This window comes from Danio rerio, chromosome 3 (assembly GCF_049306965.1).
Source record: "Danio rerio strain Tuebingen ecotype United States chromosome 3, GRCz12tu, whole genome shotgun sequence".
Lineage (NCBI taxonomy): Eukaryota > Metazoa > Chordata > Actinopteri > Cypriniformes > Danionidae > Danio > Danio rerio.
In genome coordinates this window covers 25808351-25832268 of record NC_133178.1, presented here as the reverse complement: position 1 = coordinate 25832268, position 23918 = coordinate 25808351, and the positions used below count along the sequence as shown (strand labels likewise).

The 23918-nt window shown below is 36.4% G+C and overlaps 1 protein-coding gene across 2 annotated transcripts in view; it reads right to left on the bottom strand.

Annotated features, from left to right (window-relative positions):
- Window positions 1-19710, bottom strand: part of grin2aa (glutamate receptor, ionotropic, N-methyl D-aspartate 2A, a) — a 205628-nt gene extending 185918 nt beyond the window's left edge. The window contains exons 1-3 of one of the 2 annotated variants that reach the window (XM_068218021.1): window positions 19398-19710; window positions 17676-17787; window positions 16946-17353 (exon numbers count right to left, since the gene is read on the bottom strand). In XM_068218021.1, coding sequence (XP_068074122.1) covers window positions 16946-17350 — 405 coding nt within the window. In that variant the 5' untranslated portion in view covers window positions 17351-17353; window positions 17676-17787; window positions 19398-19710. The remainder of the gene's footprint in view (window positions 1-16945; window positions 17354-17675; window positions 17788-19397) is intronic. The other variant, XM_021473854.2, reaches the window with a different exon arrangement.
- Between the last annotated feature and the right edge of the window lie 4208 nt (window positions 19711-23918).

Sequence of the window (23918 nt, the reverse complement as noted above, 5' to 3'; positions counted from 1 at the left end):
AGTCTACACATGCTTGTTGAAACATACACATCGAATTTCATGATACACATAATAAATTAACAAAGGATGTAACTAAACATACCATATGCATCGTCAGAGTGAAGATAAATAAACATTTAATCTGTAAATCCTGCATTTCGAGTCCTGAGGCAAGTTTAAAACATGCTTGTGCTGCGGTTTTCAAAATAAAAGTCCCATATACATAGTAAGTGAAATATATGCCTAAAAATAACTAAGGGAGGAAAATTATCATTGTTGTCTCACTAGAAAACGTTGCTTATTAAATGCAGCGTAAGGCGTGTATATTTATGATCTCAGTTTTTTATGATCTCAGAGCTTGATGACAAGGCTGCTTGTCAGGTCCGGATGATCGACCCAAATTAGGTATATATGCAAATGCAGAGGGCATGGCCCGTGAGTCTCATTACAGTTTGTTTTGTCTTCTGATTGCCTCATTGTTCACTGAGGTTTTACACTCATGAGTTTACATGAGAACAAGGAAAACAAAGGTGTCTGAGGCTCACAGTATGCCCACTTCCATATACTGATCTTTTATTCTACTATGCCGTGATATACCCATATTTACATTATAGGGCATCTTTAATCAAATACTAGCTGAAAGAAACGCACTGAAACATATATCTGTTGCTTTTAAAATGTGTTGATTTCAAAATATTTTTAAGTTGAAAAGTCATAACTTACATCAATTAAGCTGACTTAAAACATCATTTAAATATATCTAACTTGAAAAATAAGTTGAAACTTGATTAACTTTCTAAATTAAGGTAAAGTAACTTATCAAAACAAAAAAAAAACATGTTGTCATGACTTCATGTAATATTTCCAAAAAATATCCTTATATCACCATTTGCTGTTAAACACAACAAAATAATTTAAAACAACAACTAACTTTAAAACACATGTGATTTCATGTCAATGCAATATTTATCTCTAAATTTTAATGCTACATTTCATAGTGATATAATGGCAATTTTTTTTTCCTATGATAATTTTGTTTAATAATTTATTCCGATCTGAATGAATCTTTCCATAACATGACATGGTGCGTAGCACATCCTGTAAGTACAGTCGATTTTTCATGCATTTGACCTACATTGAGGCAAATCTCAAGTGTAAAGCTCATCTTTCCACCTCAGAAACTGAGTAATGCGGGAAGCCTCTATTTATCAGCAACATAATCACTCTTTTCAGCAACATTGAACAAGCTCTTTCTTTAAAATCCTTTCACGCGTCACACTGTAGCACCTTCCAATGTTTCCTATGACTGCCGAACATTGTCACCTTACCGATGAAATAAAGCCTTTGACATTTTCCCCCCAATGTTCTGTACATCTTCAAGGCCACTTTATAAACCAGAACGCCTCTACACTTTTCTTTATAAGGAGGGCTGTCACGACTCTGCGCTGAAAGTCTTTGGTTTTTGTTGAGCACAAAAAGCAGTCAAGGTTTCAGGAACAAGAATTTCATCAAATCTAAACCTCAGCCTGATGTTTATCCCAACATCCCTGACAACGAATTACAGCTATGTACATTTACATCAGCAAATAGCACTATTTCAAGACCTCGACTGCTGCCTCTAGCATAACTAAAATGCATTTCACTCCACCTCCTGAGATTAGCGACCTAACTGTGGAAGTCTCTGGAGCTCCGAAAGTCCGCTGCCTCATTTGTCAAAGCTGACCCTGAAAAACTCAGCTGTTTTGTCATTTATCTTTGCTACCTTTGGACCTATTTTTACGGCTTGTCCATGTACTGAGAACGAAGGAACATGGGAAGAAGTAGAACAAAAACTAGTTTACTCTCAAGGCGTGAGACGATTTTAGAAAAGATCATGGCTTCAGGAGGGGAAAAAAGAATGAAGAGCACACATTGGTGGTCCCTGTCCTGAATTTGACCGTGGTATGAGTCTATGATGACAGATATATTCAGCTTTGGTGAATATTTTAGCTTTTCTAAATTACATTTAGACCTGTAACAATCTGGAACTTTGTGCTGATAATTTATTGCCAAACAAATAATTGTGATGAACTATTTAAATTTTTAATTTTAAATAGTTAAATTAAAATTAATTAAAGTTAATTTTAAATTAACTTTAAATTTGGCATTTAAAGGCTTACTGTACAAATTACAAATATTATTATATTTTACTTTGAAGAATATTACACCAATATAAAATAATATCATATACTGTTATACTGATATTTAATACACTTATATATATATTGTTGGTGCCCGACGTGCTGGTCTGAGTATTTCAGAAACTGCTGAAAAAAGGGTTTAAAGAGAATGGTCCGAAAAAGAGAAAATATCCAGTGAACAGGCAGTTCTGTGGGCCCAAATGCCTTTATGCCAGAGGTCAGGGCAGAATGCTGGTTCAAGCTGGTAAAAAGGTAACAGTTACTCAAATAAGCATTCGTTACAACCAAGGTATGCAGAAGAGCATCACTGAATGCACGACACGTCCAACTTTGAGGTGGATGGGCTACAGCAGCAGAAGGCCACACCAGGAGCGACTCCTGTCAGCTAAGAACAGGAAACTGAGGCTACAATTTGCACAGGCTCACCAAAATTGGACAATAGAAGATTTGGAAAATCATTGCCTAGTCTGATAAATCTTGATTTCTGCTGCGACATTCAGATGGTAGAGTATGAATTTGGCATCAACAACAAGAAAGCATGGATCCATCCTGCCTTGTATGAACGGTTCAGGCTGGTGGTGGTGTAATGGTGTGGGGGTACTTTTTTGGCACACTTTGGGCCCATTAGTACTAATTGAGCATCATGTCAATACCATAACCTACCCGAGTATTGTTGCTGACCATGTCCATGCCTTTATGACCACAGTGGATCCATCTTCTGATGGCTACTTCCAGCAGGATATCGCGCCATGTCATATAGCGTGAATTATCTCTAACTGGTTTTTTAAACATAACAATGAGTTCACTGTACACGAAATGTCTCCACAGTCACCAGATCGCATTCCAATAGAGCACCTTTGGGATGTAATGGAACGGGAGATTAGCATCATGGATGCGCAGCCGACAAATCTGCAGCAACTGTGTGATGCTATCAAGTCAATATGGACCAAAACCTCCGAGAAATATTTTAATTACCTTGTTAAATTGGCGCCACGAAGGATTAAGGCAGTTCTGAAGGCAAAAGGGGTCCAACCCGGTATAAGTAAGGTGTACCTAAAAAATTGGCCAGTGAGTGTAATATAATATAACATTCATTCATTCATTCGTTAATTTTCTTTTCGGCTTAGCCCCTTTTTATCAATCCGGGGTCGCCACAGCGGAATGAACCACCAACTTATCCAGCACGTTTTCACGCAGCGGATGCCGTTCCAACCGCAACCCATCTCTGGGAAACATTCATACACACTCATTTCACACTCATACACCACGGACAATTTAGCCTACCCAATTTACCTGTACTGCAAGTCTTTGGACTGTAGGGGAAGCCGGAGCACACAGAGGAAACCCACACGAATGCAGGGAGAACATATAATATAATATAAAAACAGCAAATATTTGTAAACATAAAAAACATTAAATATTTGTTTTAATAATTTAAAATTCATTTGAAATGTTTTTTTAATTTAAATGTATTATTTATTATTTTTAAAACGTGTCTAATAATAAATTTAATAAAACAAATTGTATTAATTTATAAACAGATGACTGACAATGCCTGATGATGACTTTCTGACAGTCTTCAGCAAATAAAAAATTAACTTAAAGCACTTCAGGCAACTCAAAATTAAGCACAGAGAACCTCTCACGAAGCACAAAACAGGTCAATATCTTGCCATCGATTAAGATGTTAAGTCTCTGTTAATCAATTATCTGATCAAAATCCACCAGCAGATGCTTTTGTAATACATTTTGCAATAATGCTGTCTAGATAACCTCTAAATTAAATTCAGCCTCTATAGCGCCTTGAGCAAATGCAGCTCAATGTGAAAAAGGATTGTGCGTGATGTTCACGAATGAAATGCTTTCTGTCCACAATTACTCTCTGCTATCTTATTTGGTCTGAAAAGTCACCTTGAACGGTTCTTTCATTAACACAATTTAGCAAAGCCACCATAGCCTTGGTCTAGTACACCATGTACATTTGATTGTTCTTCTGAACCGGTGAATCTTTTAGAAAGCAAGTTCTTAGCAATGTCCTTAACATGAACAAAGCTCTGCAGAGAGAGAACAGTAGCACTCAATGCTGTTCCTACCCAGGGATACGCCTTTCGATTCTTCTCAAGACTACGCCTTTGCTTTTGTGAGCAATTAACAATCTTGTAACTTCCGCTGGGCCATCGAACATGAAAAAATGTGTTTTTAATGAATGCATGCAGCACAAAAGCAATATATATATTTAATTCTAGCCATCTTACTTCCATTTTCTGTCTTTGAACACACTTCACTGCCTCTGACAAGGAATCGTACCAATACGGAGGAGTGTATTCTGATGTAATTGTGTTCGCTGCATGAGCACTGCAGTGCATCTCTCATCTCGTCTCTACTGAGGACAAGCAAGTCTAGAGGAAAGCTTTATTCATTTTGCAGTCACATGAAAGCCAAACAATGTGCTGTGAACATGCTGCTTAAAATACAGCACGAGACACTAAAAAGCTGGATGCAAAGCTAAGATACAAAGCATATATAAATCTCTGGCACTCAGTAAGTCCGAATGTGTGTCGCATGTTTGGAGTCATTTCAGGACATGGGTTATTGATATTCTGCTTAGCACTCCACTATGGCAATTCTGTCATATTCTTTAAATAGTTCACAGTTCACTTAAAAATGCAAAACATCATTCACATTCACTTCAACATAATGACAGTGAATGAGAAAATGTAAAGACTAAATAGTATATGAGTAAATTTGCCAAATCTTCTGATGTCATGCAATAGTGAGAGCCGTTTAAAACCTCAATTGAGAAACTTGATCTTGATCTCCACTAGCTCTCCTTGGCATATTCATGTCTGATTTGTGAATGAATCATTCTTTTGAGTATGAACCTTCTGATCCAGTTCAATATTTGGTCTGAGGTGCATTTCTGAAACCCATCGTAGGCCAACGAAGGTCACAAGTTTTTTCTTTACAAGCATAGTTTGTTGATTGGGCATTTCCCAAACCCAACGTTCCAACGAACATTTGCAAACTGCATCGCAAGCTTGTACTCTTGCAACTACACATCTAGAGCTATAGTTAAAAGCATAGTTCCTGGCTGCGTTCTATTCCCAGTTATCCGGCAAATGTCACATTCCTTTTGAAGGTTCCATTAATTCCAAAAATTAACATTAAAGTCATCTCTCTTAGGTGTAATTTGCTTTCAAAGTATTTCTACAGTTCAGTTTTAGAAATCTTCGGATTGACAATTTCGTTCCCTTCGCACTTTGAAAACATTAATGCCATTTTGAACACAGCCGTGGCTCATGACAAAAGCTGTAGGTGACCTAATAGTTAAAAGTGGAATTTACACTACGTCTTCAAGGCTTATGAAAACAAAAAAATTTATAGCATATGTTACTGGTTTTAAGTTATAGTAGGTTATTTACTGTATATGACATGGGCCTGTTGGTTAGAATTTTTCTGTAGTGGTTTGAATGTGTCAAATTGTAAAAGCAGACTTTGCAAAAATATAAAATAAATAAACTAAAAATATTCTACTTAATAATAATAATAATAATAATAATAATAATAATAACAATAATAATAATAATAATTATTATTATTATTATTATTATTAATATTATTATTATTTATCAGGTATAATTTTTTTAATTTCTTAATAAACAGCCTACTGTAAATTAGTGATTTATATGATTTATGTATGAGATTAGAATACGTGTTTTATGCTTTAGAATAGAATATGGAATATTCTCAATAATATTTGTAAATTCTTTTACAAATATTTCAATTAAAATGGAAAACGAGTGATTTTTTTTAATACATGTACATGTAAAAACATATGGGGATTTACTGTAAACCAGGGGTGCCCAAACCGGGTGGAGGGACGGTGTCCTGCAAAGTTTAGTTCCAACCTTTATCAGACACCTAGCTAATCAAGCTCTTATTAGGCTTTCTAGAAACATCTTTGCAGGTGTGTTGAGGCAAGTCGGATCTCAAATCTGCAGGACACCGGCCCTCCAGGCCGAGTTTGGACACCCCTTCTCTAAACTAAAGAAGTTGTTACTCCACTCCGTTTACGGTGTCATTATGGACGTTTTACATTTTAACTAATGTGGTTGAAACGATGGATCTGCGACAGAGCAACTACGGTTTTGGGAAGCACTACAAGCACTACTTTTTCCAAATCTTGCATCATACTCTGATAGTTCAGCGACGAGTTACTGTACGTCGTTGTTTGGCAAATGCACCCCTGAATGGCTATTTTAACATGCACCATTTTTTTTTATCCAAATGAACTGAAATGCTTCACATATCTGTTTACATGAGCTAAACATCGCAAATAAATAGATTCAAAAATCGATTTATTTTATTTGCATTGTCATTGAAACTTTAGGTAAAGAAAGTTTAAGTATACATTTATAAAACATTTACAGTTTTTTTATTAGGTTATACAAAGTATCTGAATATAGAAATATTAGATTTAATTTTGAATTAAATTTTTTTATATTTTTGGATTTTTTCATGTGTCTTCTGTCACTTTTTGGCATTAGATGCTAGATACTTTTTTGCCATTGCTTTATTATAATAATTTCTTACCAGATTTTTTTCAATATTTTTTAATTTTGAATTCTAATATTTTACTTTTACTGTATTTATTTTATTTTAATAATATTATTTTTAGGGATGATTTAAATGTATATTTAGTGTACAGCACATTTCTAAAATAAAGTACAGCCTAATAAAAATATAGCAGATTAACACGCTGTATCATGTATTTTTGTAAAATTTGCATTTAGACATTACACTGCTCTAGAAACTTCTGAAAATAATTGAAAAAGTAGAGGCAAATTCCTTCCGGTTAAACTGGATTAGAAACTAAACCACACCTTCCAATCTGAACTAAGTCAGATAAAGATGATAAAGGTGTTTACATGAATGTTTTTTGAATCTGATCCGCCATTCCGATTACAAACAATTATGTGATTCATTCTCAAATTGGGCTAATCTAGTAGCAGCTTAACAGCTTTAGAAGACTGAAATCAGGAAACGAAACAACTTAAATAAAGAAAAAGAAACATTTGATAAATGTAAAAATACATAACTACAATGCACAATTAATAATATGCACTGCCACAACTTGATACTATGATATTTAATGGAACTTTAGAATTTTTCTCACTTGAAATCTCTGGTTTTGATTTATGCTGTTTACATGAAAATTAGCAACCAACTAATTATTTAAAGCCTCTGTATGTGGTTTAAAAAAACAGGTGAAGTGTTTCCCATGTTTAACATGTAATTTTAACGTAAATCTCGTTGCGCATGTGGTAAGAAAGACACTAACAAAAGAGAAAAGAAAATGGTTTGAAATGATAGTATCAGGAATGTTGTTGTTTTTTTTTTTCCTTTTGAAGATAACTCAAATAATATTTGGATAAAATTCATCATATTGTGTTTATATAGAGTGTAAGGGACTGTTATACAGTTGAAGTAAAAAGTAACATTGCGTGCATTTAACCAGGCCAAACACGAACACTGCAGCAACCAGAAAAACATCTGCCTCACGCCTCACCCTTCACAGCTGCACTGACCTGTCTTTAATTAATGAGCCAAGCTCCATAACGCACTGAATTCATTGTCATTTTCAAGCTCGCCCTGTACTTTCAGCCTGCCTTACATAAGATTACAGTTTGGCTGTTAAGGTCCGCTGTTAGCAAGTAGCCCAATGTGTGATTACACCCTCCAATGGATTTGCCCTTACATAAGAGATCATATAGCTGTGGGGTCAATCTCTCAGCTAGACCTTTGTTGTCTAATAAATGTCAGAGGCTTCATTTAGCTCATAATTGATGGTAAATAATTTGCAGCATTTAACATACGAAACAACACAACAGCTAGCCTGTGACCCTATAGATGTCCTGTTGCACACTACCTTGTCTTTATAGCATCCTTCATTAATAGTGACATCAGCGAGTCTGAACTGCAGTGTTTCCAGGGGTGAATGGCACATTTCCAGCTCAGATTGTGGCTTGCAGCTGCTTGGGAATCAAGGACTGCGGTAAACTAGCTCACTCCTGTTTACCTTCTATCAATTTATAGACTTTGCTGAATCAGACCACAATGACAGCTTAAATTTAACCACTTAACTACTTAACCACTTCAATGATCAGCCTTAGATTTAAACGATTATTTTACTAAATGAAAATCCAGTCATTTACTCATACTATAGCCATTGACTAGCCATATCACCCTGCAGCCTAATACTGGTTACTCACTGAAGCTAAGCAGAGCTGAGCTTGGTCATTACCTGGATGGGAGACCACGTGGGAAAACTAGGTTGCTGTTGGAAGTGGTGCTAGAGAGGCCAGCAGTGGGCAGCGGTCTGTGAGGGTCCTAATACCCCAGTAAAGTGAAAGGAACACTATACTGTTAGTGAGCACCATCTTTCGGAGGAGATGTTAAACCGAGGTCCTGACTCTCTGTGCTCATTAAAAATCCCATGGCACTTCTTGTAAAAAGTAGGGGTGTTACCCTAGTAGGCATGGGATGACAACCGTCTTCAAGGTATACCGAGGTTTGGAAAAGTCAAGGTTTTAAAACTGCCAACATTTTCTGTAATACCATTCCTAAGGAATGTGTAAGATTTTTTATTTTAGGACAACAGCATCTCCAGCAGAAAAAAATATCCAAAGATGCTGTTTTAAATTGTAATGAAATTTCTGCTTTTGAAACAAATTAAGACAGCAGAAGACAATGATTCATTTAAATTATATAGCCTGATGTGTTTAATGCTCAAAAATATCATAAATCTTTCAAGAAATAGAATATATTGTTTTCAAAGGGGAAAAAGTTTTTGTTTTTTACCCAGACATTTTAAAATGATGTATTTTAGAGTAGTGAGCACAATACCGTGAAACCGTGATATTTTTATCCAAAGTTATCATACCGTCAGAATTTTATACGGCCCCATGCCTAAACTCCAGTGTCCTGGCCAAATTCCCCCCCTTTGCCATTATCAATCATGCCCAATCATCCCCATCCATGACTCTATCACTGTTTCTCCCCTCCACCAATAACTGTGGCTGCCGTCGCATCATCCAAGTGGATGTTGCACACTGGTGGTGGTGTGGAAAGATCCGCTCTAATGATTGTGAAGTGATTTGGGTGTATAGCCATACACGATGAATGTGCGATACAAATACACATTACATTTTACATTACATTTTATTATTGATCCAAACCCAAATATCTTTTGTTCATCTTTAAAACACAAAATAATATATTCTTAAATTGAGTGATTTCTATCTGGATAAAACAAATCTTTTAAATAACATGTTGGACAAATAGTTAATCCCCCAAGTTTCATGCTACTGGTTGCGGCATCAACCAATAAACCTCTTACTAAAAGCTGTCTCTGCGTGTTAATACTGAAGAAACACACCTTTAAGTAACATTTGCAGCATGCTATTTCCCAGAGAATACGTCTCCATTTCTGAAATATTATATTTATATTAATATTAATATTTATATATTATATTATATGTAGAATTAATTGAAGGCTGTGTTCAAAATCGTTCCAAATAACAACCGTTTATGTGCCTCCAGGAGGGAATAAATGAAAATGTGGCATTAATCTATGAAACTGTAGCTGATTGTTTTTCCGTTCGATTCAATTCAGTCAAGTGCTTCCTGGCAGATTTCACATGCTTTAATTTGCAACAAAAACCTCACTTGGACTCAAAATATTGCCAGGCTGAGCCCTGCGAGCATAAAAATTAGCTTTACGATTACTTTAAATGGAAAGGCAGGATTAAATTCAGAATTTTTAATAGGCTGGTAATCCACTCTTCCTAGTATATTCTGAACACCAACCTTATATACACATCATAAACAGACCATAATTTAACAGAGTCACAGGGTGCGAACTGAACAAAATAAATACATAGAACAGAAATGTGTTTTGAGGAAAAATATTCCATTATACAGCATTTTTAGAGTAAATATGGTCTGTTAGCACTAAATCAAATGAAAATATTGTTGCTCAGAGGATGTTCATAGCCCAGCAAACAATTTTGTGTTTATTAGACATCTAATAAAGTTCTAAACATAGTAGTTTTGGCTAAAACAAGGCTAAACTTGGGCTGTCAGTGAAAATCTAATAGACATCTAAGAATAGCCCAAAACCAAACTAGCCCTCAAATAGACAGATTAGACAGACTTTATATTTGTAGTCATTTATTTCTGTTTATTTAATAACTAGTCTAGTTTTGGCCTATTCTCGAACGTCTATTAGATTTTCACTGACAGCCCAAATTTAGCCTTGTTTTAGCCAAGACGACTATGTTTAGACATTTATTAGACATATATTAGACATCTTTTAAAAGCACAAAAAAATGCTTGCTGGGAGCTTATGAGACTTAATTACAATCTCAATTATGTTATATTAAAAACTCATAAATTACAATTACAATTTATTTAGTTCTGCATCACTTTGAAGGGAAATGTTTGTTTTCTACTATCGTAAACTTTTATTATTATTAACTTTTTCGTTATGGGATTCAATGTGATGCCTCTTTGAGCTCTTACCGCCAAAATCCTTCCATGAACAGGTACAACTAAATTCTCCATTCACTTTTTATATAAATCATTTTTTCCGATTATAGAGAGTTTTCATTTCGATTTTCCTGCTGAAAAAAGTGCTTTCCTTTATCATTACTCTCATGCATCGCTGCGCAAAGCCTCAATGCCTTGAAAATAGCAGTTAGCAAATTAAATTATTTTCCGTGCTGTCCTGTCCACAGGAGCCAGGAACACAAGAAAGCACCGCTATAATGAAGAGAATTTCGAAACGCTTATCCCGCAGACATGTGCTGTGATCTGATGAGTTCTGCACCCCATGTGCAATACACCAGCTCTGGGACCCTGCTGAAGAATGATAACAGGCAGCCATGTATAAGTCCTCAGAGGTAACAGCCAGCGACAGTGTGCTGGACATTCAGCATCTGTGTGAGGTTTAGAGCACATTTAGAGGTTTCCCATCTGTGGTACTGCAGAAAGGAGCAGATATGCATGTCCTTCAATGTTAGGTGTGTAATAACCCGACTGCAAATAATACTTGATGAAGCTCAGAGGACCAGGATATTAGCATTTCAGAAGATATTTGCAATCTCTGCTATATTGCTTTACAATAGAACAATTATTTTGTACAGAAGAGCCAACTGGGGCGTTTCACTGGACACCTGCAAATCGTGCACATGAGTCTAGATTAGCACTCAGTGAAATCACAAATAGAAGTGCTGAACACATGATGATACACAAAGGCATCTTTTTATAGAGACTGATAATATTGTGGAAAACCAATATATCAGTCTTGAGAAGAAGCCAACACAGACTAATTGAAAATACGTGCTTCAATCAATAATTTTGTGGAACTGCAAAAATTTACTTATTTGACTGTAATTTTTAGACATTATGGGGCATTATGATGCCAAAAATGTTTTGTTCCTTTTCACACTAATGACATGGACATATTATCGACAAATAAGTTTATTGTGTGCAATCCTTTGCACAACACCAAATAAATACCATGAAACAACCTAACGATGTCTATGATTTGTAATGGAATATGCTTGCCTCACCTATCTGTGTCCACATGGACAACTTTTCTAGTATGGTCAGTTTGCTTTGGTGGCCCCTTTTGTGTTTCACTTGGGATGAAAAATAACTAAGTTCAAGTTCAGGGAAGATGGTTCCACAAAAAAAAAACATAAAAGCTATTTAAAATCCAAGTAAAACCAAAGTCCCTTTAAGACAAGTCATTTCACTCGGCGGCCATCTTTGAAATGCCTCTCATACAGTATGTTCATGCATTCTGTCTGAATGTGGAAACATTCAAATTCATCCAAATTCTCCAAAACTGTTTGCCAAGCTTACAAATACATTACATATTTGTAATTATCAATAAAATTAAACAACAACTGTCTCATAAGTTGCGTTTCTAAACATCCAAATCAAACAAAATCGGCATATTTTCAGGTTGCCCGAGCTGATGCGCACTCAATAGAAACAAGATCACGACACCAACCTCATTTAGGGTTGTTCTACACATATTTATCCTCTGGCTAATCCACAACTTGATCTTGATGGCAAATCTTCTCCAAAAATGACAGCGACTCTTTATTTACAAGTTTGTGGGCGTTTGAGTAGTTGCTGTCATGCGATGTGCGCTTGACAGGACGGACTGTATCTTGCGTTCGTTTTATGCAGATTACAAAACCAAAAAACTTGTTATCAACTGCACTTGGTTGATTTAAAAGCACATATTTTAAGCTTTATTTGGACAGATTTCTTATGTCTGTTAAGTATTCGCTGAGATTCCAGTGCATTTGTTGGCCACCAATCTGTCTTAAAGGCACAAGTATAATCCAAGCTTCTCCCCGAAGAAACGCCAGTCTAAAGCAATCGATGAATGGCTCCTGTACTAGTAGGCAGGGCTTCATTCGCCATATTGATCGTTAAACTTTTACACATTCAAAACTATATGAGTGACATGTCTTGTGTATTCTGAGGTCTTTGGTAAAACTATGTGGTAGCAGTACACTTTTCTCTTATGTTTGCTTTTGGAAAACACTAGTGGTTGGGTTTAAGGAAGGGTTGGGATCAGTGGTTCGCTTAATGATCTGTAAGACAAGCCCCGCTTTCTCATAAACGTGTACAAGACGGACATGTAACTGGAACTTAAAAGAAAATAACATTTTAGATTCACAAAAAATGTATACAGTGTCCTCTAGTGGACTTAGAATCAAAAATGTGCAACAAACCTTACCCAGAGCAACGTATTTTACATTTTGCAAAAATGCAGGCTGAGGCACATATTTCAAAGAGCCCGAGCTGGAAAAAGCTGTGACATCACATTGGCCCATTTGTAGTTAATTAATAATTTCATTTAAAATCTCCACCCTGTGGTTGTTCCCTCATCTACATCAACAGCAGGTTATTAGTTGTAAGATGGCAGCAAGTTAATTACATTTCATAATTCGCATGTTCATAAACGCTCTCTTATTAGTGAACTGTAAACACAAGTGCTGTTCTTGTTCACAGCATGTCTTCGTTAATGAATTTTCATAGAAATAACATAAAGCACTTAATGATTGCGGTATGATTCATGGTATCCAATCCAGAAGCATTATAAGAGCAGTAAAATGTAAAAAGTTTTCATGGTTACCATCAAAGGGATGCCATAGGGTCACCATATGCTTGTTGATACCATAACTACCCAATCTGTTCCAAAAAAAAAAGCATCTTTGCCCAGCTATTAAAATGTAGTTGTATGTTCTTATCTGTAGTTATATATTTCATATAAACAACATGAATATCAAAAAGAATCTTATTTACACAATCGTTTAAATATTTAAGACCAGTAAAAACAAAAGAATTAATACTTTTATAAAGCAAGGATGAATTAAATTGGCCAAAAGTTAATTCAAACCATTTAATGTTGCACATGTAGTGCTGGTGAGTTTTTCTATATTCTCTAATAATGTCTAATAATTAATTTTCACACACACATATCACTAAAGCACAATTTAAAAAGTATTCGCACACAGAGGGAAAAAAACTGTCAGTGCTGCCCTGTCAAATCATAAAATGACTTTGATACTGAAATGCTGCATCACTGTGAATTTTCGCAAATAGATCACTGAAGTAATTCGAAATAATTTATTCAAAAAATTATAAAATTAATTAATACATTTAACTAAATGTGATCAAATTAGACAAAGAGATAAAGTTGTGCTGTAAAAAGTGGACAGAATGCTAGATGTAACTATACAAAACTTTCGGTCTAGTATTGCACTGTAAAATATATGAGCAGCATAATCCATGGTTAGCTGTGCATTAAACAATTTGACTGCAGAATGCTGTGTTGCAGGTGTTTTTAGCTTTAAATTGTCTATTAAATAGTTTAATGGCCATGCAGCTAGCTGTGGATAATCCATTACTAATGAGAACATTGTGAAAATTTGTGAATAAAACAAAATGTAAAAAGTATAAAAACTATAATTATTAATGTTAGAAAAGTTCAAATCTAATGTAACAATTATTGTTTTTGTGTTGTATTTTTGGTCAAATAAATGTGGTCTCTGCAAATATAAAGGAATTTTTATTCAACATTTAAATGTTAAGTAAATAAAATATTACTGATATACAATTTTTATATATTTAAAAAAAAATAAATAAAGCTAATGTCTAATGGAACAGAATGTTTACCTTGTATATATAAAACAGGGTCAGGATGTCTTCATTCCTATGCAAACATTTACCTCAAAACAAAGAACCAATGCTGGTAAAAGGTTTAATTACTCTGTATTTTGTGTCAGCTTACAAAAAGTAGTTTATCTAAAGAGTTGTACCCAAGTGCTGGCTAAAATAAGCCAGCTTTCTCAAGGAAAGGAGAAATGGTTTTGAAGTAAAACTACCAATTATACTTCAGGATCAACCTATATCACGGTGTACCTTTGCATGCATTTCATGCTCCTCTAAGCTGAAGTCCTGAAAATGAGCACTTAAAAGCTACTAGCGTATCTCATCTAAAACGCCAAGTTCATGAACAACTCTCTGCATGCCTTAATTGAGGTCACACTACGAGTAATGGAGCCTATTGCTATAAAATGAAAGACTCACCAACACATTTCTGTGATCATGAGGACAACATAAAGAGATTGTGATCTCGCTAGCTATTCTCACAGCACAAACACCTGCATTGTTGATATCAGGCATACTGAAGTAGCTCTGTAAAAGCCCAGTTTTAAAACCTTTTTAAGTGAAGCTGTTGATTGACAAGTGAGGACAAATCATGTCAGATTAGCGTTTACACTACAAATGCAATGTGGTCACATGAATCTGCGACTACCTCAGAGTGGCAGAACATTGGACAGGATCTTTAAAATAAAGCTAAAGATAGCAAAGGCTGTAGTTTGAGCCACATACTGAATCTAGTGGGAGAATATAAATGGATGAGCATACAAATTTATATATCCACACCAGCAAGGCAGATCATGCATTTCCCTGTCAGTGATGGAGAAGAGAAAGAAATGTGTATTGTATGTTGCCTCTCTAGGTATCTGCGTATATTAAATGACAATCATGTGTCTTAAATCAATTGCTTTGGGCTGAAGATATATGGGAAGGCAACCTAAAAACGTCAATAAGGCAGTCGGTTGATCTTTGGCCGTAACTAGCCATGAGCGTGCCTCCGCATTGGCCGCATTCAGTTGGAAGCAGCAATTTAGATATAAAACAAAGCATCCCCTGACACATGCCAATGATCCCTGTGTTTATTGGGCTCAAATCCTGCTGGATGGGCACTAAATGAAGTAAGACCTGCTCAGCAGCCCAACATTAATTACCATGTGTATGCTTTCCTGTCTCCTGACGAATGAAAAAGCCATGAACTACCTTTGATTTAGCATAACCAGACTCTTCTAACCGGTAATAATTCTGGGAATTAAAATCACATGATCCCTATTTTGACATAACACTAATATAAATCATTTAAGGCAATACACTACAAATCAATAACAAACAATAAAGATATAAATGGTAAGTTTGTTCTACATTTAAAAGAATAGCAAGTTCTCATCACAACTTTATGGCACAGAGGAACCAAATCTCTTTTAAAGCCAGTTTTTTTGAAAGACGATAAAAACATTTGACAGCCAATCAGAGTATTGAGTATTTAAAAAGATTCACACAACAAAATTGAACCAAACCTGTAAAATAAACAACACTTATTTCATGTTGATATGGGACTATGATTGCTAAGTTACAGTTTTTTGTTTGGTATAAACAAACCTTTATAGGCCAATTAAATTGCAATCAACATTATAAATTATAAAGCCAATTTGAAGAGCATGTTGGGATTTTTCGCCATGTTGCCATGACGCAAACACATCTAAACCATTCAACATGTCAGTGGTAGTATTTGCTCACATCTTAGTGATTTACAGTTTAAAATGTATGCACATGATGGATTATTCAACAAAAGAAGACACAAAGGTTCCTGTGAGTTAAAACAGTGCCGACATTTATCTCCTTGAGGATCAACACGGAGTGCTTTAGAATGCCTTAATGTAGTGCTGAGGAAAATCTCCTGAGAATAAGCTTTCAAAACGTTGCTTCATTTGATACAGCGACATCCCGAGATGAAAAGTGAGTAAACACATTTAAATGCAGCAGCGAGTGCTCAAGAGAAACAGGATTATTATATAAACTCAATGCAAGTCTGTAGCGGGCATCTCAGCGAAGGCATTTGGGGCAATTCAGATGTGCAGTTAGTGGTCGGTAATGAAAATGGAACAAAGTCAACAGAGTGGCAAATTATCACTTCTCATGGTTTACCAGCTTAAACTGAAGCCTAAACTGATCGCAGATCTGATTTTGCACATTTTCTTCTCCTAATTTGCTCTCCAGCTGAAGTGAGTGTTGCATGAAGACAGCTGTGATTGAAATTATGATGGTTCAGTATAAAGAGATATTTGTTATCGGGTTCAGTAAAGTGATTACTTCAGCTTTTTTGACGGAGCATATGTTGTGAAATAACTCCATATGGTAATTTGTCACGGGAACAGTTAAGGCACTATTGCATGTTGCACTAATAACATTATTTTACATCATTGTCATTACCAAACCACATTAAGGGCGCATACTTTTACCAGCAGAACTCATTTTGTGAATAATATTTCCCGCTCATCTTTTTGAGCAGTTGAGCTGATGCTTGGCATACTACTGACCTTATCCGCCATGATCATGGATGAGCCACCATGGATCCCAAGGATGGGTATCAAAGTCTGAGAGGAAATAAAATCCAAAATCTGGGCAATGGCTTCCTGGTCTGTGCCGTCCCCGAACACCACCCCGTGGATTTTAGTCCCGGACATGAGGTCACACACATGGGTAATGATGCTTTTGGGGTCTGTTTCATTCACCAGCAGGGTCACCACATTGACATCAATAGGATCATCTTTGCTCCACAGAGCCCGTATATCTCTGTCAGAGATGTAGCGAGTCTGACCCAGGATCACAGCAATGTTCAGTATGGGCACTTTCTCTGCCGCATGTGAGATGCTGATGAGGGTAAGGAGAGCTGGAAGAGTCAGAAGAACCAACCTGGAAAACCCCATAGTGCTCGACTTCATTCCCTGCGAAACAAATGCACACACACACGACAGAGGCCGTTTGAGATATACTGCATTTATAATCATATAATACATATATATAATTCACAGATATAATACATTTATAGTTTTTTCTCAAAGAGGAGACATGAAATGACTTCAGACATCTAAAGCTTATGCAACATTGCTGAATGCTCCTTGCTGCATACTGATTTAACAACTTCATACGTTTTCAACAGCATCCAGTGGAGTTACACAACAATGGTAAGGAGCACGAGATTTTTTTAAATCTCATTTTGGAATTTAAGCAATGAATAACTAGCAATGAGCAAATGATGAATATTACATGTGACACTGGATCTGAGCAGCAAGCAGGGCAGAAGAGAGTGGAGCTGACATCATCACATGAAGACTCTTGGAGTGACTGAGCGGAGGAAGCTCACAGGCCCGACGATATACTGTGGCCAGCATGTATAGGCAAACAGATGCATTGTAAAGCAAGGCATAAAACTGCAGAGAAACAACATATGGTGCAGAGGCTGTTCTCGGGAAGAATAATGCATCATATCGCTGTTATGAAAGACAAATGAATGAGCAAGCTGGATTTATCACATATTCTGCTTATAATCATTCAGCAGGGAAAGTAATGAATCGTTGATTTGTTTCAATGCATTGTTTATGGGTTTTTTTTTTCATTTGTGTGATTTAAACTAGTTTTTTAGAGGCTAATGCTCATGATTTTTTATTTTTTTTTTGCATTTAAATGGGTATTTAACATTACAGACTATAGTATATACATAAAATGTTTCAATATAAACAGACTCATTGCTTTTTTGTCTTGCAGTAAGTCATAGGAAAGGGTGCATTTTTGTAAAACACAGATAATGTGACAGACATTCATGTTCAAAACAATTGCAGCAAAAATGTTCAAGTTATGAACATATGGAAAATTAAATTAATCATCAAATGAGTATATTTGTGAAACATGTGTCAAAACTAATGAATGCAGAGCTGAGAGACTTTAGCCAGAGGCCAGGTCTTTTGACAATTGCATACTGCATTTATTTATATTTTATATAAATGTAATTAATTAGAGAGGGAGAAAGAGAGATGTGGAGATTAATAAACAATAATTAAGGGTTTACTGAATAAAATTAGCCTGATTTGTTATTTTTGGCAAATGCGATATCAGTGTTCTAACAACGTGACAGAGATCTTAACATGGGAATATATCTAGATGAATATTCCTTCTGATACCTCATTAATTTGCTCAAAACGACCATTATGCAAGCGCGCCCCCTATTGACGCGTTTCGTTTTGCGTTCTCAGCTGGAACCACAGTACGCTATAGGACAGCATTATATTAGGAAATTAACGCGTCAGAAATGTACAACAGAAACATCTTTCAAGGTTGATAGCATCAATTATTCTGACAAAAAAGAAAGATGAATTAACAACCGCCGTTTTCAACGAAAAGATGATCTTTACGTTTTAACCAGAAAAGTATGCAAGCCTATTCGAAGTTGGATCAACAACTCGACCAAAATCCGCATTCATCTGTTACATATCAGAAGGAAGCATGGACAAGTATTCTTATCTGTAAAACCTCTTTAAAATGTCACATTCATCTATTTTCTGCTGTTTGTTTTATATTTTACCTCGTTCATCAGGAAAACATCTTGTTTTATCCAGCAAAAGCGAAGCGCACTCCTGAGGGAAAATCCTCAGATGTGCTCACATGATCATGACACGAGTTTTCTTTCAGGTAAAACAAGAGCATGTTCTTGAACATAACTCGACAAAACATTCCTATGGTTCAAAAAACCCACATCCTATCATTATAAACTAACAAATCCCTCTTTTTCCCCCTTTCGTCCCTATTTTTAGGACCGCGCATCCCTAATGATGCAGGAAAGCCGCGTTTTCCTGCATCAAATTAATTTCAGTGTAGCTGGATGGCGGGACTGGATTTTAAAACGTTTTTGCTCGTTCTCCACTGTCCTTTGAAGAATAAACCGCAATGGACCAAGCGAAATTTATCATAAGAGAGAGAAACAATGATACTCACAGCATCCCTCTTCCACAAAGCTCCAGAGATGTTGAATGGGATGACATTGCAACAGTCCTCCTCTCACCAGCCAGGTTGAAAATATGGATAATTATTCCCACCGACGAATCCTTGAAGTTCAACCACAGAACCATGCGAATCAAATTAATCCAGTGGTTTGCATGTTTATGAATTATCCATGACTCTTCCTCGATGAGAAGGACCGCGAGACTCGAACGTTGGAAACTGAATCCGCAAGAAAATGGGACTGAATCTGCAAGCAGGACCACAGGACAGTCTCACAGTCCTCTTTCCCCACAGCCTCTCTGGAACTGAGGGATGCCGTCAGTAACACATCCTTAAGGTGAAAATGAGAATTACACCCTGTTTTAGAGCAAGGCACCCCTAAGAAGAAAACATTTCTCTGTTGTCAAATCTTGAGCGCTGGTCAACGGTTTCAAACATCCGAGCGTTTAAACACCATGTCAACCGCCACTTGTCGTAACTTAGGCTTTACACAAATTGTAAAAGTTATATTAAACAAAATATTTACAAACTCTTTAAGACTTTAATGCGGGTTGTTAAAGCCTATTACCTCGGTTGTGAAGCTTTAACCCTTCGCGGCGTGGTTCTTCTGCTTTTTTCAGTGATCTCAATGATTTCGGCGAGGATTGCCTCGGTGACGTATGAGCGTTTGAAATTCCAGAGCCAAACTTCACTGCGGAAACCACTGAGCTCGTCATTGCCATGTACAGTGAGCGGGGCTCGAACAGCGCAGATGCTGCTCTCACTCACACACCTCACATTATTCTCAACTGACTGTTCATTATGCTCGATTCGATGCGTTTTTTTCTGCATTCGTTCACCAGTACTTTTCTATAAGACTAAGGAATCATTGAGCCTTTTATTTGTGCAGAATTTCATAATGGCTAACCGATCAGAGTGGTTTAGCTTCTGCGTTTTGTTTTTTCTCTTACGTTTTCATATCTAAGTAAATCACGAACAAAAAAGTAAAATGCAGTGACAGTGTTTCAGGTATTTATGGATCATAACCTTGAATGTTATTTACTGATATTATGTTTATAAAGGCCTAGTCAACATAAAACTTCAACAGATATAACAAAATATAGACTATTTACTCAAAACAAGTATAACATTTGACAATTTTAGAATAAACCACTGCACATTGATATTGTTTTGTAGACAATGTTAAGCTAGTTTAACTATCGAAGGAACAGTTCACTGAAATGGAAAACTGAGATGTTTTCTTATACTTCCAGGCTTATGCACAGGTTTTTATTTAGCAGAACATTAAAGATTGCAGAAAAAGTCATTGGCTTTCATCACTCTGATAGTAGTGGGAACATACACTACCTGACCAAAAGAAATTTACACACTCTAAAACTTCATTGGACTGCCTTTAGTTTTGATTAGGGCACACAGTTACCATGAAATATGTTTCTGCAATGTCACAACATTTAGAGTTGTATGAATCTTTTGTCAAGATCTTGCACTGTTGATAAAATCAGACCACCGCACAAGTTTACTCCAGCAAATCCCAAAGATTCATAATAGGGTTAAGATCTGGGCTCTGTGGTAGCCAATTCATGAGTTAATTTTTTCCCCTTCTTTTTCTTAAAAAAGAAGGCCTTAAAGTCTGTTGTTGTTTTTCATAACTTGATTTAGCCAAATTTTTAAGTGATCGCTAATTTGAATCATGCCAGATTTATTTCCAACCACATTTGGACTGCAACAGGTTGTCAGACATGCAACATGTTGTTAGATTGACATTGCAGCCCAGTGTTGTGGGGACGTTGCATTTTGTTTGTAAATGAAAATCGGGTTGACGTCAGAACTCATTGCGACGTTTGGTCACCTTCCAACAAAACCTAAAATCAACCAAATCTCAACATCATTTGATGTCATTATTGGATGTTAAAACAACGTTGCCCTTAGACGCTGGCTAGACACTGAATTTTGGTCACCTGACATTGCAACCTAAATCTAACTTAATATTAACATCTTTTGATGTTGTGTGTCTGCTGGGATGCTTCCAGTTTTTAATAGCATAATTCCCCACTATGCTTCCAGTTCTTAACCCATTTAGTAGTTTCAGTAATCTCTTTAGACGATTCTTTGCTTTATACATGCCAATAATTTGATCATTCTAAAACAATTTAAATTATCTTTTCTACGACCACAAGATGTAGTTTTAACATAGTTTAATGTAAGACATTCTGGTTCTTGGCACGACCAGCCCAGCACATTTTGTATGTCTCTGTCATTTGACACACAAGGATCAGTTAGTAGATTTTCTTGTGAACAAGCTGATGTGTGTTAAGTTAAGAAGATATACAAAATGTAAGGGGGGTTGCAGGTAGGTCCCCAAAGACCGGAACTGAGAACCACTGAACCGCTTTAATGAATGAGAAGACAATCTGCATCAGGGCAATAAATAAATTGTTATCAGCTGAAACACATTCATCAATGCAGTAATTATCCAATAGAAAGCTCCTACCTAGTTGCTTAGTTGAATCCAGTGTATTTATTTATTTATTTGAATGGGCAGAAATAGGCTACCCGTTGCTTCACAATGCTTCCCCTTTTCTACTGTAAAAAAAAACAGCATTAACTTGTGTGAATTTGTTTCAGAACATTTAACAAGACACTTACACTCAACACTATCATGAATCTACTGTTTTACTGAAAAGATTGTTTTAATCAAAGATCTAAAATGTGGTAAATGATGTTAATTTTCTTGCACAGACCAATTGTTTAATTTCATAATACTTCAATTTTTAAATGTACATTAAGTCTTCCAAAATGTAAGTATCACAAACGAAACCTGAACATTTCATTAAACATGCCATTCTTTATTAACTTGTTTACTGTACTGCATATGTAACCCCACCCATCTTACACCACCCAAGCCGCTTTGTGCTGGGATCAAACCGGCGACCTTCTGCATGGGAGTTGGTTGCTCTAACAAGGCTAAAGACCATGGCCTCTAGTGTCTGTTGCTAAATCACCTTTTAGAGGTCAGAGGAGTGAGGATTACCTGCACAGCACTTCACTATAGCTGGCCTCAACACTCACCCTCATAAACCTCACTCCCATCTGGGTCACAGCACCAATGTAACCCCGCCAGGCCTACACCCAACCCACTCCAAGCTAGGATCGAACTTGCAACTTTCCACATGGGAGTCGGTTGCTCTAACAAGGAAGCTAAAGACCATGGCCTCTAGTGTCTGTCGCTAGAGCACCTTTTAGAGGTCAGAGGAGTGAGGTTTACCTGACAGCACTTCACTACTTGGCCAATGCTACACATAATCCATTGTAGATCAGCTTTACATTTTCATGCCCCTAAATGTGTCGCCAAACAAAACAGTCTGTGCATGGTTGCTTTACATGTCAGTCCAACAGCCTCTTGGGTGGTCCTTGGCAGTCAAAGCTGTGATTAATCGAGACTATTGTTCATTACTAATAATAGGTTATAATTCTTGATTGTTTTATCCCCTAACAAGCTCCCCTCAGGAAATGCAATCAAACAGCACTATATAGATGATGTTTCCTCCCTATTTTGAAAACTCTCCATGAGTCATTTTAGCAAACATGACTTGCACTACAGTATATTCAAACTGCATTCAAAACACAGGCATGAGTCACAGGAAAGCATATTCTGCAGTGTCTCCAGCTTTTGTAGGAAGAACTCAAACTCATGGAAAATTGTTAGAGTCTAAGCACTTTCCCAGCCCCCAACTCTCATTACCTACTTGGACAGAAGCAAATGGCCATTTCCTCATTTTCTGCAATTGAAATGAACATGATACTCATTAGCGGACTGCTCCAAAGGTGCAGAGCATGACTGACGCCATTACATCTCGAAAGAAAACATGTTCATCTTGTCTTCAACTCTCTGAATATGCTGTTTTTTTAAAGCACATCTGCAATTTATTCTGCATGTCAAAGCACATTAAAGAGCCCAAACAAGAGCCTATTTTTCTTTCTATTTTGGTATGTTCTGCAGCCAACACATTGGTCTTTTCTCTTTTCTTTTTTCTTTTTTGGACACTGTCACCACTCTTACTTAAATTTAGTTTTAAAAAAGACTTTAAAGGAAATAAAAAATAAGAAAGAAAATAAAAATCAAGTTATTGCTGAGGCTCAAACCGCAGCTCTCGGTTTTCCCTGGGGGTTTTTGTATTTCAGCCTAATACTATATCTACTGTGGCACTGGGTATAAAGTCACGCGTGAATGCAGGGAAGCGGTATCATGTCTGTTTGAGAAGTAATGCAAAGTGAATGCCCCTGCAAAACAAAGACAATGTGAACAGTTAAATCAAGACTGTGCAACCAAAGATTAGGTAACAAAGCTCAGATGAAGCCTGCTGGAGAAATACACAGGACGCTCTCTAAACTTGCATAAACATATACACAACCCTCAAATCTCAAAAGACAGCAATGCCTTTATCAAAGAAATATCTATGATAGTCTAAATGCCAGAGTGCAACCAAATATTCAATACTGAGGGAAATCAAACGT